This window comes from Macaca fascicularis, chromosome 19 (genome assembly GCF_037993035.2).
Source record: "Macaca fascicularis isolate 582-1 chromosome 19, T2T-MFA8v1.1".
NCBI lineage: Eukaryota > Metazoa > Chordata > Mammalia > Primates > Cercopithecidae > Macaca > Macaca fascicularis.
This window is the reverse complement of record NC_088393.1, coordinates 14,003,983-14,019,471: the sequence shown is the minus strand read 5'-3', so window position 1 is coordinate 14,019,471 and position 15,489 is coordinate 14,003,983. Positions and strand designations below refer to the sequence as shown.

Below are 15,489 nucleotides of genomic sequence, written 5' to 3'. Positions count from 1 at the left end.
ACAAACAAACAAACAGCTGTAACCTGGTGTGGTGGTGTGCACCTGTCATCCCAGCTACTCAGGAGGGAGGCCAAGGCAGGAGGATCACTAGAGTCCAGCAGTTCCAGACCAGCCTGGGCAATGTAGCAAGATCCCATCTCTAAAAAAAATAAAAATGAAGTTAAAAGAAACAGAGAACCTGGTGAGAAGCAGTGTGGCTGGACAGGTGGCCACTCCCATGTGGATTTATTTATTTATTAATTTTTAGAGACAGAGTCTCACTGTCACCCAGGCTGGAGTGCAGTGGTAAGACCATGGCTCACTGCAACCTCCACCTCCTGTGTTCAAGCAATTCTCCTGCCTCAGCCTCCCAAGCAGCTGGGATTACAGGCATGCGGATTACAGGCATGGGCCATCACACTCGGCTAATTTTTGTATTTTTTATAGACAGGGTTTCACCATGTTGGCCAGGCTGGTCTCAAACCCCTGACCTCAGGTGATCCGCCCGTCTCTGCCTCCCAAAGTGCTAGGATTACAGGCCTGAGCCACTGCACCCGGCCTCCCATGTGCATTTAAAACTGCCTCTTGAACTCACCCTTTCAGCTTTCCAGAGCTCGCAGGACCCAGGGACTGAGGGCGAGCGAACCCCCAGGCTCATGGTGGCTCATTTTGCAGAAGGGGACGTAGAGATGCTGACAAATCCAGCATCCCGCCCTCTGTGGCCGGCACCTGGGAGGTGGAGGGAGTGTCCGCGGCACAGCCTCGTAGTCTTTTGCTCCATGGGGCACATCTGTTGCCGGGCAGCTCCTAAGAACTGGCTTTCTGGGCCCTGAGTTGCCAAGGAACTACTAAATCCCGGCCAGCCGGGGCTGGTGTGTATTTTGACTTTCTGCGAAGGAGGGTGGTGTGGCCTCTCCTGTCTTATAAGTTCCCTTCTCCTTGCCCTCCGTGAGCTCTGCCTGCCTCTCCCTCACGCTGGCCCTCTCTCTCTCCTCTTTCTTCCTCTAGTTTCCCCCTCACTGTGCTGGAGGGAGAAGACCCTGGGATTTCTGAGCGAGGCCCATGGATGTTGAAGTCTTCCGGGGTCCCCGACTGCATGCTCTCGCGCCCCAGTTACTATGACGCCCTGCACAGCCGCAGCTCGGGGCACGCCCAGCGCCCTGCGGGACACTCGGCCTCCCCGGCTCAGCATCTGCTTCGAGGGGCCCCCTCTGAGGCGGCGGGGTGGCGTGGTGGATCACCGAGATGTCATCTTGGCCCACCAGGCCCACAAAATCCACAGCACCCCCCAGGCCAGGAGGAAAGAATGGGAGTGAGTATGCCCGGGTGGTGGTGTTGGGGCGGGGTGGCGGGGGCGTGCGGCTGTACTGGGGATCCCTTAGGGGTTAGGATGTTTTTGGCAGGCTTTTTGGGGAGCAAATTCATGCAGATGGAACACATTGATAAGGCTGTGCTGGCTTCTGAAATCTCAAAATCCTTCCCTGCTAATTGATCAATAATGGTTGCCTTAAGCCCCCTGGGCACCCCCATCCGGCTCTGCAGATCCCTGAGCTGCCTCACCCTGGGGCAACAAAGAGATTAACCATGGATGTGGCAGCCAGGACCCAGCTCCCAGGATTGTGAGTGTCCGCTCTGATAGGTTGGCAAATATTCCTTCCTTCCTTCCTTCCTTCCTTCCTTCCTTCCTTCCTTCCTTCCTTCCTTCCTTCCTTCCTTCCTTCCTTCCTTTCTCCCTCCCTCCCTCCCTCCCTCCCTCCCTCCCTCTCTCTCTCTCTCTCTCTCTCTTTCTTTCTTTCTTTCTTTCTTTTTTTTTGATGGAATCTTGCTCTATCACGCAGGCTGGAGTGCAGTGGCCTGATCTTGGCTCACCGCAACCTCTGCCTCCTGGGTTGAAGAGATCCTCCTGCCTCAGCCTCCCAAGTAGCTGGGACCACAGGCACACGCCACCACGCCCAGCTAATTTTTGTATTTTTAGTAAAGACGGTGTTTCACCATATTGGTCAGGCTGTTCTCAAACTCCTAACCCCAAGTGATCCACCCGCCTTGGCCTCCCAAAGTGCTAGAATTACAGGCGTAAACCACCGCACTCAGCCAGCAAATGTTTCTGTTGAGATGGCTGAGAAATGCTGCTTTCTGGGGAAAAAGTGGGAATCCCATTTCTACTTCCAGTGTTGAGTTGAAATCTGAGGGTTTAAGGGCTGGAGACAGAAGTGTGTGAAGGCAGAGCGGGACCTGGATAGGGCTGGGAGTACGCGGTGGCATCAGTTGAGTCTGGTCCTGGGTTCCCCTTTTTCTTTGTCAGTGACCCCAGCAGTGGGTCTTCTGGTGGGAGACAGTGGGGGTGGAACTGGCTCCGTCGTGTAGTTGCTGCTGGGCAATGTTGGATGAACGGCTTTCCTGAGCTGTTGCCGGGCAGCTCCTAAGAACTTGGGGTCTTGGCTGTTGGAGGGTTGAAGGTGGTTTGTGTGAAGGTTCAGTCTCAGGCCAGCCCCTATGCATCGTTTTTCCACACAGTGGGGGAGCTAGTGGGTTTTTTCTCCTCCCTCCTTCCCTCCGTCCCTCCCTCCTTCCCTCCGTCCCTCCCTCCCTCCCTCCCTTCCTTCCTTCCTTCCTTCCTTCCTTCCTTCCTTCCTTCCTTCCTTCCTTCCTTCCTTCCTTCCTTCCTTCCTTCCTCTTTCTTTCCCTCCCTCTCTCCTTTCTCTCTTTTCTTTCCTTTTAAGACAGGGTTTTTCTTCTCTCTCTCTCCTCCTTCCTTCCTTTTCTCCTTCCTTCCTTTTTTCCTCCTTCCTTCCTTTTTGACAAGGTCTCTCCTTCCTTCCTTCTTTTCTTTCTTCTTTCTTTCTTTCTTTCTTTCTTTCTTTCTTTCTTTCTTTCTTTCTTTCTTTCTTCCTTCCTTCCTTCCTTCCTTCCTTCCTTCCTTCCTTTCTTTCTTTCTTCTTTCTTCCTTTCTTTCTTTTTCCTTCCTTCCTTTTCTCCTTCCTTCCTTTTTTCCTCCTTCCTTCCTTTTTGACAAGGTCTCTCCTTCCTTCCTTCTTTTCTTTCTTTCTTTTCTTTCTTCTTTCTTTCTTTCTTTCTTTCTTTCTTTCTTTCTTTCTTTCTTTCTTTCTTTTTCTTTCTTTCTTTCTTTCCTTCCTTCCTTCCTTCCTTTCTTTCTTTCTTTCTTCTTTCTTCCTTTCTTTCTTCTTCCTTCCTTCCTTCCTTCCTTCCTTCCTTCCTTCCTTCCTTCCTTCCTTCCTTCCTTCCTTCCTCTTTTCTTTCTTTCCTTTTGAGACAGGGTCCCTTCCTTCCCTTTCCTTCCTTTCCTTCCCTTCCCTTCCCTCTCTCCTTTTCTCTTTCCCTCTCCCCTTCCCCTTTCCTTTCCTTTTCCTCAAGAGTGTTTTTTTTGTTTTTTTTTTTTTTTTTTTTTTTTGGCAAAGGCACAGGCCTAGGGTGGATTCCTGAGCAGACATCAGGAGTGTGGGATGAGAATATAAATATTATTTTGTTTGGAGCTGAGGCTGATATGGACACTAATCAATTTAGGGGACCCCAAAATTTACTCTCTTACCCTCTTGATGCTCCAGACCTGACCGTGTGGGAAGCACACTTCACCAGACAGCCGCCCTGGCCCCATTTTTCCATTTGCAGGAGGGGAAGTGGGGTTACAAATGCCATTTGGGTTGGGAGGGTGCTGGTGAGGGGGTGTGTAAATACAGGGTGCAATGCAAACTGTTTTATTAAAATGAGCCATTGCTCATTTTGAATCAAAGAGTTTCAGGATGGGGCTCAGAGTGTTGCAAGCTTGGCCCCGAGGTGATTTCCTGAGGTTAGTCTGACATCTACTGGTATGTTTGAGCATCGTTTAGGAAGGCATGTTGTGACTTCCCCGCCACCCGCCACAAAACTGGGTTCCTCTTAACTTTCCTTCCCCTCCATCCACTCATCCGTCCACTCACCCACCCACCACCTACCCATTTAAACTTCTAATTGTACATGCATCCATCCATCCATCCATCCATCTCGCATCCATCTTTCTACCCATCAATCTATTCATCCGTCTCCCTATTCTTTCTCCCATCCATCCATTTTCCAGCGATCCAACCATTTTCCCACCCACCTGTCCACACATCTATCCATCCACTCAACCCACCCACCAACTCACCCATTCTTCCATTCACCCATTCATCCATCCATTCTTCCATTCATTCTTCTGTCCATCCACCCACCTATCATCTTATATACCAATCTGTCCATCCACCCATCCATCATTCCATAAATAACCAGGAAATGCACCCATTCCCTTTAACGTCTGCCTTGGTTTCTAGAACCCATAAAAGTTTCTTTTTTTTTTTCTTTTTTGAGATGGAGTCTCGCTCTGTCTCCCAGGCTGGAGTGCAGTGGCGCGATCTGGGCTCACTGCAAGCTCCGCCCCCTGGGTTCACGCCATTCTCCTGCCTCAGCCTCCCGAGCAACTGGGACTACAGGCGCCCGCCACCTCGCCCGGCTAGTTTTTTTGTTTTGTTTTGTTTTGTTTTGTTTTGTATTTTTAGTAGAGACGGGGTTTCACCGTGTTAGCCAGGACGGTCTCGATCTCCTGACCTCGTGATCCGCCCGTCTCGGCCTCCCAAAGTGCTAGGATTGCAGGCGTGAGCCACCGCGCCCCGCCAAAAGTTTCTTTTTTTTTTTTTTTTTTTTTGAGACGGAGTCTTGCTGTGTCGCCCAGGCTGGGGTGCAGTGGCCGGATCTCAGCTCACTGCAAGCTCCACCTCCCGGGTTTACGCCATTCTCCTGCCTCAGCCTCCTGAGTAGCTGGGACTACAGGCGCCCGCCACCTCGCCCGGCTAGTTTTTTGTATTTTTTAGTAGAGATGGGGTTTCACCGTGTTAGCCAGGATGGTCTCGATCTCCTGACCTCATGATCCACCCGTCTCGGCCTCCCAAAGTGCTGGGATTACAGGCTTGAGCCACCGCGCCCGGCCAAAAGTTTCTTTAATTTATTTTCATTTTTACAAATTTTAACTAATTAATTAATTTTGGAGGCAGGGTCTTGCTCTGTCACCCAGGCTGGAGTGCAGTGGCCCTATCACGGCTCACTGCAACCTCTGCCTCCTGGGTTCAAACGATCCTCCCACCTCAGCCTTGCAAGTAGCTGGGACTAGGTGCATGCACCACACCATGCCCAGCAAATTAAATAATTTTTTTTTGGTAAAGATGGGATCTTGCTATGTTGCCTAGGTTGGTCTCAAACTCGTGGGCTCAAGCGACCCTCTTGCCTTGGCTTCCCAAATTGCTGGGATTACAGGCATGAGTCACCATGCCTGGCCCAAAGTGTCCTTATAGCCATGATGTCCAAATTTCTGAACTCCTACCCCAACTAGCAAAACAATTTTTCAGCACACTCATAGCTGAAATGCATAGCCACAGTGCATGCATTTTTATTTATATATAATTTATTTTGCTAAATGTGTTATATGCACATAAAATATACACAAAAATAAAAATGTGAAAAGGATGAGAGCTCAATGAGATATATCATCTTTCCAAATGGCTTTAATAGTTTGATTTAATAGTACAACATGCTTTTGCCCTTATGTTTTAGAAGTTTGCCTTTGCTTTTTGAATACCATGTTCTGTAAGAGCGTTGTATTCTGAAAACGTTCCAATATGCTAAAAGTAGGAAGAAGAGCTCAGTGAAACTTTCTTATCCATCAAAATTTAATAATGATCAGGGTTGTGCCAGACTTCACATCATAAATCCATATCCTCTTTCTGAGATATTTAAAAGTAAATCCCTGACCTTATGTGATTTTTTGCAAACTTCAGACTACATCTCTAAAGCATACAGACACATCTTAGTAATATCACACTGACAACATTAATCATGATTTTTATATCTGATTTCCGGTCCACATTCAGATTTCCTTGCTCGTCTTTTTAGAGTTGAGTTTTTTGAATCAAGAAGGCCTGTGTGTTGCATTTCATCATTTCTATCTCTTTTTATTGTGGTAAAATATACACAACATAAAATTGACCATTTTAACCATTTTTAAGCATACAGTTCAGTGGCATTAAGTACATTCGCATTGTTGTGCAACCGTCACCACCATCCATCTCCAGAACATTTTGTTTGTTTTGAGACAGAGTCTCACTCTGTCGTCCAGGCTGGAGTGCAGTGGCATGACCTTGGCTCACTGCAACCTCCATCTCACGGGTTCAAGGGATTCTCCTGTCTCAGCCTCCCGAGTAACTGGGATTACAGACGACTGCCATCATGCCCAGCTAATTTTTGTATTTTTAGTAGAGATGGGATTTCGCCATGTTGGATAGGCTGGTATTGAACTCCTGACCTCAAGTGGTCAGCCCCGCTCAGCTCCCAAAGTGCCAAGATTACAGGCATGAGCCACCATGCCTGGCCGATCTCCAGAACTTTTTCATCACTCCAAACTGCAGCTCTGTCTCCATGAAACACTCACTCCCCAGACCCTATCCCCCAGCCCCTGACACCCACCATTCCACTTTCTATCTTTATGAATCTGATGACTCTAGGGACCTCATATAAGTAGAAACATATAGCATTTGTCCTCTTGTGTCTAGCTTATTTCACTAAGCATAATGTCCTCCAGGTTTATCCATGTTGTAGCATGTGTCAGAATTTTCTTACTTTTTAAGACTGAAAAATATTTCATTGTATGAATAGACCACATTTTGTCTATCCATCCATCCATCCATCCATCCATCCATCCATCCATCCATCCATCCACCCATCCATCCATTTATCCACCCATCTATCCATCCATCTACCCACCCATCCATCCATCCATCCATCCACCCATCCATCCACCCATCCATCATCCATCCATCCACCCATCCATCCATCCATCCATCCATCCATCCATCCACCCATCCACCCATCCACCCATCCACCCACCCATCCACCCATCCACCCATCCATCCACCCATCCACCCACCCATCCACCCATCCACCCACCCATCCATCCACCCATCCATCCATCCACCCATCCATCCATCCACCCATCCATCCATCCATCTACCCATGCATCCACCCATCCATCTACCCATCCATCCATCCACCCATCCATCCATCCATCTACCCATGCATCCACCCATGCATCCACCCATCCATCCATCCACCCATCCATCCATCCATCCACCCATCCATCCACCCATCCACCCATCCACCCATCCACCCATCCACCCATCCACCCATCCATCCATCCATCCATCCATCCATCCACCCATCCACCCACCCATCCACCCACCCATCCACCCATCCATCCACCCATCCATCCATCCACCCATCCATCCATCCATCTACCCATGCATCCACCCATCCATCTACCCATCCATCCATCCACCCATCCATCCAACCACCCATCCATCCATCCACCCATCCATCCATCCATCTACCCATGCATCCACCCATCCATCCATCCATCCATCCATCCATCCATCCATCCATCCATCCATCCATCTATACACCCATCCATCCACCCATCCATCTACCCATCCATCCATCCATCCAACCATCCATCCATCCACCCATCCATCCATCCACCCACCCATCCATCAATCCATCCACCCATCCATCCACCCATTCACCCACCCACCCACCCACCCATCCATCCACCCATCCATCCACCCATCCATCCACCCATCCATCCATCCATCCATCCATCCATCCATCCATCCATCCATCCACCCATCTATCCATCCATCTGCCCACCCATCCATCCATCCATCCATCCATCCATCCATCCATCCATCCATCCATGAACACTTGGGTTGCTTCTATTTCCGGGCTATTGAGAATAATGCTACTATGAACACAGGTGTACAAATAACTCTTGGAGACCCTGCCTTCCATTCTTGGAGATATATTCCTAGAAGTGGGGTTGCTGGATCATATGGTAATTCTATATTTAATTTTCTGGTAGTCATGTCTTCAATATCTTACTTAGTCTATAGCAGTCTCTTCCTGATCCCCTATTTTCTATCCTATTGACTCTGAGAAGAAACCAGATAAATCATCCTGTAGAATGTCTCCCATTGTTATTATTATTGTTGTTGTTATTATTATTATTATTTAGAGACAAGATCTTCCTCTGTTACCAGGCTGGAGTCCAGTGGAGCAATCATAGCTCACTGAAGGCTTGAACTCCTGGGCTCATGTGATCCTCCCTTAGCCTCCCCAGTAGCTAGGACTACAGGTGTGCACCACCACATCCGGCTATTTTTTTTTTTTTTTGTAGAGACAGGGTCTCAATATGTTGCCCAGGTTGGTCTCAAACTCCTGGCCTCAAGTGATCCTCCTGTCTCAGCCTCCCAAATCACTGGGATTATAGATGTAGGCTACTGCATCTCCTAAGTGTCTTCCATTCTTCATTGCTGTTTGGAAGCTTTATTTTTATAACTGTAGTGGTTTTGTCCATCAGTAGGAACCCCACCTAGGCACAGTACATGCCACAGTGAAGCTCACAAGATTTCACCTCGCCGATTGTCTTCATTGAGAATTCTGAATGTTTTCTGGCCACCTTCTGATAGCAATTGAATTAGATCACCGTGATTACTTCTCGTGACTGACAGACTTTGGTCTCTTTGCTCCTGTCTGCTTGCATTCTATCTTCTTCAATCTTCTTTTTTTCTCTCTTTCTTTCTTTTGTTTTTTGAGACAGAGTCTTGCTTTGTCACCCAGACTGGAGTGCAGTGGCGTGATCTCAGCTCACTGCAACCTCTGCCTCCCGGGTTCAAGTGATCCTTCTGCCTCAGCCTCCCACGTAGCTGGGATTACAGGCACCCACCACCACGCCCAGCTAATTTTGTATTTTTAGTGGAGATGGGGTTTCACTATGTTGGCTAGGCTGGTCTTGAACTCCTGGCCTCAAGTGATCCGCCCACCTTGGCCTCCCAAAGTGTTGGGATTACAGGCATGAGCCACTGCGCATGGTCTCAATATTTGCTTTCTAGGCAGGAATCTTTTAAAGCCATGTGTCCACTTTATCAGCCAACATCCCAGTCCATCAATCCACTCATGCAGGTCTAAGCAGACTGCAATACATTGCCATTCACTGGAATTGTTATTTATCTCATTTCTAGTGGTCTGTCTTGCCCACTGGAATATCCCCAGTGGGGTTGCTTGTCTGTCCTGTTCACAACTGTGTCCCCAGAGACTGAGGCCAGCACCCAGTAGGTGCTCATAAAATATTTCTTGAGTAAAAGCATTGACTGACAATGAATGAGAGTCACTGCCAGCTAACCAAGTGGATTTGGGTCAACCATTGGTTAAGGACTAATAAAACTCAACACTTGTCTTATTTTTATTTTTGAGACAGAGTCACATTCTGTCACTCAGGCTGGAGTGCAATGGCTCGATCATCGCTCACTGCAGCCTCAACTTCCTGGGCTCAAGCAATCCTCCTGCCTCAGCCTCCCAAAATCTTGGGATTACAGGTGTGAGCCACCACATCTGGCCTATAGGGTCTTCTTAAATGCAGATTCTGTTTCAACAGGTCTAGGCTAAGACTTGGGATTCTGCATTTCTTTCTAACAGGCTACCGGGTGAGGCTGACGCTGCCTGGGTCTAAGCAGCAAGCAGCTAAACCGTCATCTTCATCAGAGAATAGAGAGAACATTGGTGTGAATAGGGAGCAGAGAAAGGAGAGTTAAGGGAACTACCATGAGTATCATGAATAATACTTATTAGGCCATAACAATAATAATAATAACAACCAGGTTTTATGTTTGTTTGGTTTTTTGTTTGTTTGTTTGTTTTGAGACACACTCTGTCGCCCAGGCTGGAGTGCAGTGGCGCAATCTCAGCTCACTGCAAGCTCTGCCTCCCCGGTTCATGCCATTCTCCTGCCTCAGCCTCCCGAGTAGCTTGGACTACAGGCACCCGTCACTATGTCTGGCTAATTTTTTTGTATTTTTAATAGAGACGGGGTTTCACTGTGTTAGCCAGGATGGTCTCAATCTCCTGACCTCATGATCCTCCTGCCTCGGCCTCCCAATATGCTGGGATTACAGGCGTGAGCCACCCGCCTGGCCCAACCAGGTTTTTTTTTTTTTTTTTTGAGATGGGGTCTCACTATGTTGCCCAGGCTGATCTCAAACTCCCAGGCTCAAGCAATCCTTCCGCTTCAGCCTCCAGACTATCTGGGATTATAGGCATGAGCCACTGTGCCCGGCAATAACCAGTATTGCCTGGGCGTAGTGGCTCACACCTGTAATCCAAGCACTTTGGGAGGCCAAGGCAGGTGGATTGCTTGAGGTCAGGAGTTAGAGACTAGCCTGGCCAGCGTGGTGAAACCCCGTCTCTACTAAAAATACAAAAAAATCAGCCGGATGTGGTGGCGCATGCCTGTAGTCCCAGCTATTCCAGAGGCTGAGGCAGGAGAATCGCTTGAACCCGAGAGGTGGAGGTTGCCGTGAGCCAAGGCCACACTACTGCACTCCAGCGTGGGCGACAGAGTGAGACTCTGTCTCAAAAACAAAACAAAAACCCAGTGTTGATGGAGCACTTACTATCTGTGGGGCACGGCTCCAAGACCTTTATATGCATTAACTCATTTAATCCTTATCATCATTGTTATAAATAGATTGTGGCGCATGTCATTGTTTTCCAAAGTGTTTCTGTGCAGCACATCTTATCAAATGCACACAATGATCTCCTGAAACAGCTAGGGCAGCTGTTGTTGGTATTGTTATTGTGGTTACTTATTATCTTATTATGATTACTTGTTTTTTTTTTTTTTTTTGAGACAGAGTCTTGCTCTGTCATCCAGGCTGGAATGCAGTGGTGCGATCTCGGCTCACTGCAACCTCTACCTCCCGGGTTCAATCAATTCTCCTGCCTCAGCCTCCCAAGTAGCTGGGATGACAGGCATGTACTACCATGCCTAGCTAACTTTTTTTGTATTGTTAGTAGAGAAGGGGTTTCACTATGTTGGCCAAGCTGGTCTCGAACTCCTGACCTCAGGAGATCCACCCACCTCAGCCTCCCAAAGTGCTGGGATTATAGGAGTGAGCCACCATGCCCAGCCATGATTACTTATTACCAGTAGTACCCTTATTATTTTGCCCCTTATATAGATGGGTGAACAGATCCTGAGAGGTGAACTCCAGGTTACTGAGGCATCCGAGAATCAACCCAAGACAGAGATGACAATGACCTTGAATTCCAGGATAGAACTGGCCATTTATAGGATATGGGGACCCAGGCTCAGCCAAACTGCAGGTCACCAGCTAGGACTGGGTGACTTTCCCAGCTAGAGATCGGATGGCTGGCCTGAATTGTCCTGGTCCTCGAGGCCTGAGCTGAGAGAATAAGCCACACAAAGTGAGACTTTTATTTTATTTTTAGAGACAGGGTCTCACACTGTCACCCAGGCTGGAGTGCAGTGGTGCAATGATAGCTGACTGCAGCCTTGACCTCCTGGGCTCAAGTGATCCTTCCACCTCGTCCACCTGAGCAGCTAGGACCACAGGTGCATGCCACCACTCCTGGAAAATTTAAAAATTGTTTTGTAGAGGTGGGGTCTTGCTATGTTGCCCAGGCTGGTCTCAGACTCCTGGCCTCAAGTGATCCTCCTGCCTTGGCCTCCCAAAGCATTGAAATCATAGGTGTGAGCAACTGAGCAACCATGCTCAGCCCCCAGAGAGATCATATTTTAACACAAGTCAGATTATATCCCTCCTCTGCTCAGAACCCCCCATGGCTCCCACCTGAATCATAGCAAAAGCCAAACTCCTCACCAAGACCCATAAGGCCCTGCCCCATCTACTCTGTCACTTCCCTGCCTTCACTTCCTCCCTCTCTCCCCCTTGTGTACTCTGCTCCAGCTGTACCAACCTTATCACTGTTCCTCCAATGCACTAGGGTGGTCCAGCCTCAGGGCCTTTGCACTGGCTGTTTCTTCTGCTAGGAATACTCTTCTCGGCACCCACACGGCTCCTTCCTTGCCTTCTTCCAGCGTTTGATTAAAGGTTTCCTCCTCATTGAACTTTTCCTCATCACCCTATTTAAAATGCAGCCCCGGCTGGGTGCAGTGGCTCATGTCTGTAATCCTAGCACTTTGGAGGCCAAGGTGGGAGGATCACTTGAGGCCAGGAGTTTGAGACCAGCCTGGGCAACATAGCAAGGCATCTCCACAAAACATAAAAAAAATTAGCCAGGCATGGTGGTGTGTGCCTGTGGTCCCAGCTACTTGGGAGACTGAGGTGGGAGGATCCTTTGATCCTGGGAGGCCAAGGCTGTAGTGAGCCATGATCATGCCACTGCACTCCAGCCTGGGCAACAGAGCAAGACCCTGTCTCATAAATAAGTAGATAAGATAAAAATAAAATAAAATGCAGCCCTACTCGTGCTGATTCCCTGCCCCCCCTTAATTTTGCCCACTAGCACTCATAACCAGATCCTATGTGTTACACATGGAGCTTTCTCCCTTGTTCACTGTACTGGGACCTGTAGTCCTACCTACTCAGGAGGCCAAGGCAGGAGGATCCTGAGAGCCCAGGAGTTTGAGACCAGCCTGGGCAACATGGCAAGACCCCATCTTTACAAAAATTAGCTAGGCGTGGTGATGCGTACCTGTAGTCCCAACTACTCAGGGGACTGAGGTGGGAAGACTGCTTGAGCCTAGGAGTTGAAGGTTGCAATGAACTGTAATTGCACCACTGCACTCCAGCCTGGGCAACAGAGCGAGATCCTGTCTCTAAATAAATAAATATAATTGAAAGAAAATAAAATGCAACCCCTACTTATGTTGGTTCCCTGCCCTGCTTAATTTTCCCCACTAGCACTCCTGACCAGCTCATATGTGTTACACATCGACTTTCTCCCTTGTCGATTGTCATATTTGCTCTGCAAGCTCCACGTGGGCCTGATTTTTATTTTTATTTTTATTTTTGAGACAGAGTCTTGCCCTGTCACCCAGGCTGGTGTGCAGGGGTGAGATCTCGGCTCACTGCAACCTCCATCTCCCGGGTTCAAGCGATTCTCCTGCCTCAGCCTCCTGAGTAGCTGGGACTACAGGTATGCGCCACCACACCCAGCTAATTTTTGTATTTTTTAGAAGAGACGGGGTTTCACTGACCATGTTGGCCAAGTTGGTCTCGAACTCCTGACCTCAGATGATGCGCCCACCTCGGCCTCCCAAAGTGCTGGGATTACAGGCGTGAGCCACCGCGCTCGGCCCGTTCATTAATTTTTGTTGTCATATAATAAAAAGAAGGATAATTCTTGATAGGTGAAAGTTCTATGAAGTTCAAAATTTGGTGTCCATAAAGTTGTTGGAACACAGCCTTGTCTATTTGTGCGGATGTTATCTGTGGCTCCTTTTCTGTTACAACAGCAGAGCTGTCTCTGGGACAGAGACTGTCTAGCCCTCAGAGCCAGAAGCATTTCATCTGAGGTCCTTTATGGAAGAAGTTTTTGGACCCTTAAGCTGGAACAGCGCCTGACACACACTATGCTCAAAAAACAGTCTGCGCGGGTCTCCCCTGCGTTCACCCTGTGTCGCCCGCCGCTGCTACGACTGGCCACCAGGTGGCGCCATGGCTCCCCAGCCGGGCAGGCGCCAGGCAGCAGAGCGCTCAGCTCGCCCTCCTGGGTACCCACCTCCCTGCCGCATCCTTCCTGCTTGTTCCGAGAAATGGAAGGCAGGCCCAAATCAATAATTGAATTCCCAACATGTGATAACTAGTCATTACATATATGGCTATCGCTTTTTCATGCACAAAGGGCTTGGTAAAGACCAACTGGGGCGGCGGGGGCGGACTCGGGGCCTTGCAGGGCTCCCTGAGGTCTGATGGGTTACAAGCAGGTCCTGAGGTCGTGTGGGGCTTGCCTGGCTTCAGTCTGGGGTGTGGTTGAGTGCCCCGGCCAGGGTTCAAATCCCAACTCTGCCACTTGCTGACTGATTCTGGGGAGGAGGGTTCCTGTCCCTTTCTGTGCCTCAGTTTCCCTATCCGTCAAATGGGGAAAACAACAGCACCCGTCTCTGGGGCTCTTACAAAGATTAAGTTCACTGCATTATTCCATAGAAAGCATTTAGAACAATGCAGCCACATAGCACTTATAATCGTTTTCCGTTTCTGCAGTGGGTATGCCATTAAGCATTTGAGGCCTCGGTTTACACAGTTAAAAAAAAAAAAGGCTGGGCATGGTAGCTCATGCCTGTAATCTCAGCACTTTGGGAGGCTGAGGAGGGAGGATCGGTTGAGCCCAGGTATTCAAGATCAACTTGGGCAACATAGGGAGACTTTGTCTCTATGAAAAATTAAAAAAGAAAAATTAGCCAGGTGTGGTGGTGCACACCTGTAGTCCCAGCTACTCGGGAGGGTGAGGCGGGAAGATCGCTTGAGCCCAGGAGTTCCAGGCTGCAGTGAATGATGATCACACCATTGCACTCCAGCCTGGGTGACAGAGTGAGACCTTGTTTTGGAGGAAAAAAAAAAAGAAAAGAAAAGAAAAGCAGGTTGTTTTGTTTAGAAATCACAATTAAACTGCAACCTAACCTTTTAAAAAGAACCTACCTAGAAATCAGAGCTCTCTTTCTCTTCTTTTTTTTCTCTTGTTCTTCTTTTTAATTAATTATTCATTTTTTTTTGAGATGGAGCCTTGCTCTGTTGCCCAGGCTGGAATGCAGTGGCACGATCTCAGCTCACTGCAACCTCCGCCTCCCAGGTTCAAGTGATTCTCACCTCAGCCTCCCAAGTAGCTGGAATTACAGAGACCCACTGTGATTAGCTGCCACGCCTGGCTAATTTTTGCATTTTTAGTAGAGACGGGGCTTTAGCATGTTGGCCAGGCTTGTCTCAAACTGCTGACCTCAAATGATCCGCCTGCCTCAGCCTCCCAAAGTTCTGGTATTACAGGCGTGAGCCACCGCGCCTGGCCTCTTTCTTTCTTTTCTTAAGGGAGGCAGGCTGGCCAATGCTAGCCTAGTTGATATTTAAAAAAAAATAGGTCTATTCCCAGGGAGCTTCTTTTTCAGTGCAGCTGGCTGACTTTCGGTGCAGAGAGACCCTTCTTTGTTCTTTGAATTAGCAGCTTTGGCAGCCATGGAAGGTCTGGGTAGGGCCCCCCAGAGATGGGGCTCCCCTATCTCTTTTGGTCTATCAGATTCTCCATGCTGGTCCTTGAAACCAAGCAGCTTATGAACAAACATCCCCTCACTACCCCCACTGCCAAATTATCCTCTCTGTTCAATGTGACTTTTCTATCTAGAATTTATCTGTACCTTGGGTTTCCAATTATGGGAACAACTATGCCTTATTTATTTATTTATTTACTTTTGAGACAGAATCTCACTCTGTTGCCCAGGCTGGAGTGCGGTGGCATGATCTCAGCTCACTGCAACCTCCACCTCCCAGGTTCAAACGATTCTTCTGCGTCAGCCTCCTGAGTAGCTGGGATTACAGGTGCGTGCCACCACACCCGGCTAATTTTTGTATTTTTGGTAGAGATGGGGTTTCATCATGTTGGCCAGGCTGGTCTCGAATTCCTGACCTC

The 15,489-nt window shown here is 48.6% G+C and overlaps 1 protein-coding gene across 17 annotated transcripts in view; it reads left to right on the top strand.

Moving 5' to 3' along the window:
- CACNA1A (calcium voltage-gated channel subunit alpha1 A) overlaps nucleotides 1-15,489 on the top strand; it is a 432,044-nt gene that overhangs the window by 24,131 nt on the left and 392,424 nt on the right. For 16 of the 17 annotated variants that reach the window (XR_012428445.1, XM_045380278.2, XM_074026050.1 and 13 more), the window contains exon 2: nucleotides 988-1,291. Coding sequence is in view for 16 of the 17 variants with exons in the window: in XM_045380278.2 (XP_045236213.2) it covers nucleotides 1,098-1,291 (194 nt within the window). In the remaining variant the exon portion in view is untranslated. Of the gene's footprint in view, nucleotides 1-987; nucleotides 1,292-15,489 lie in introns of those variants that run through there. The other variant, XM_065534482.1, reaches the window with a different exon arrangement.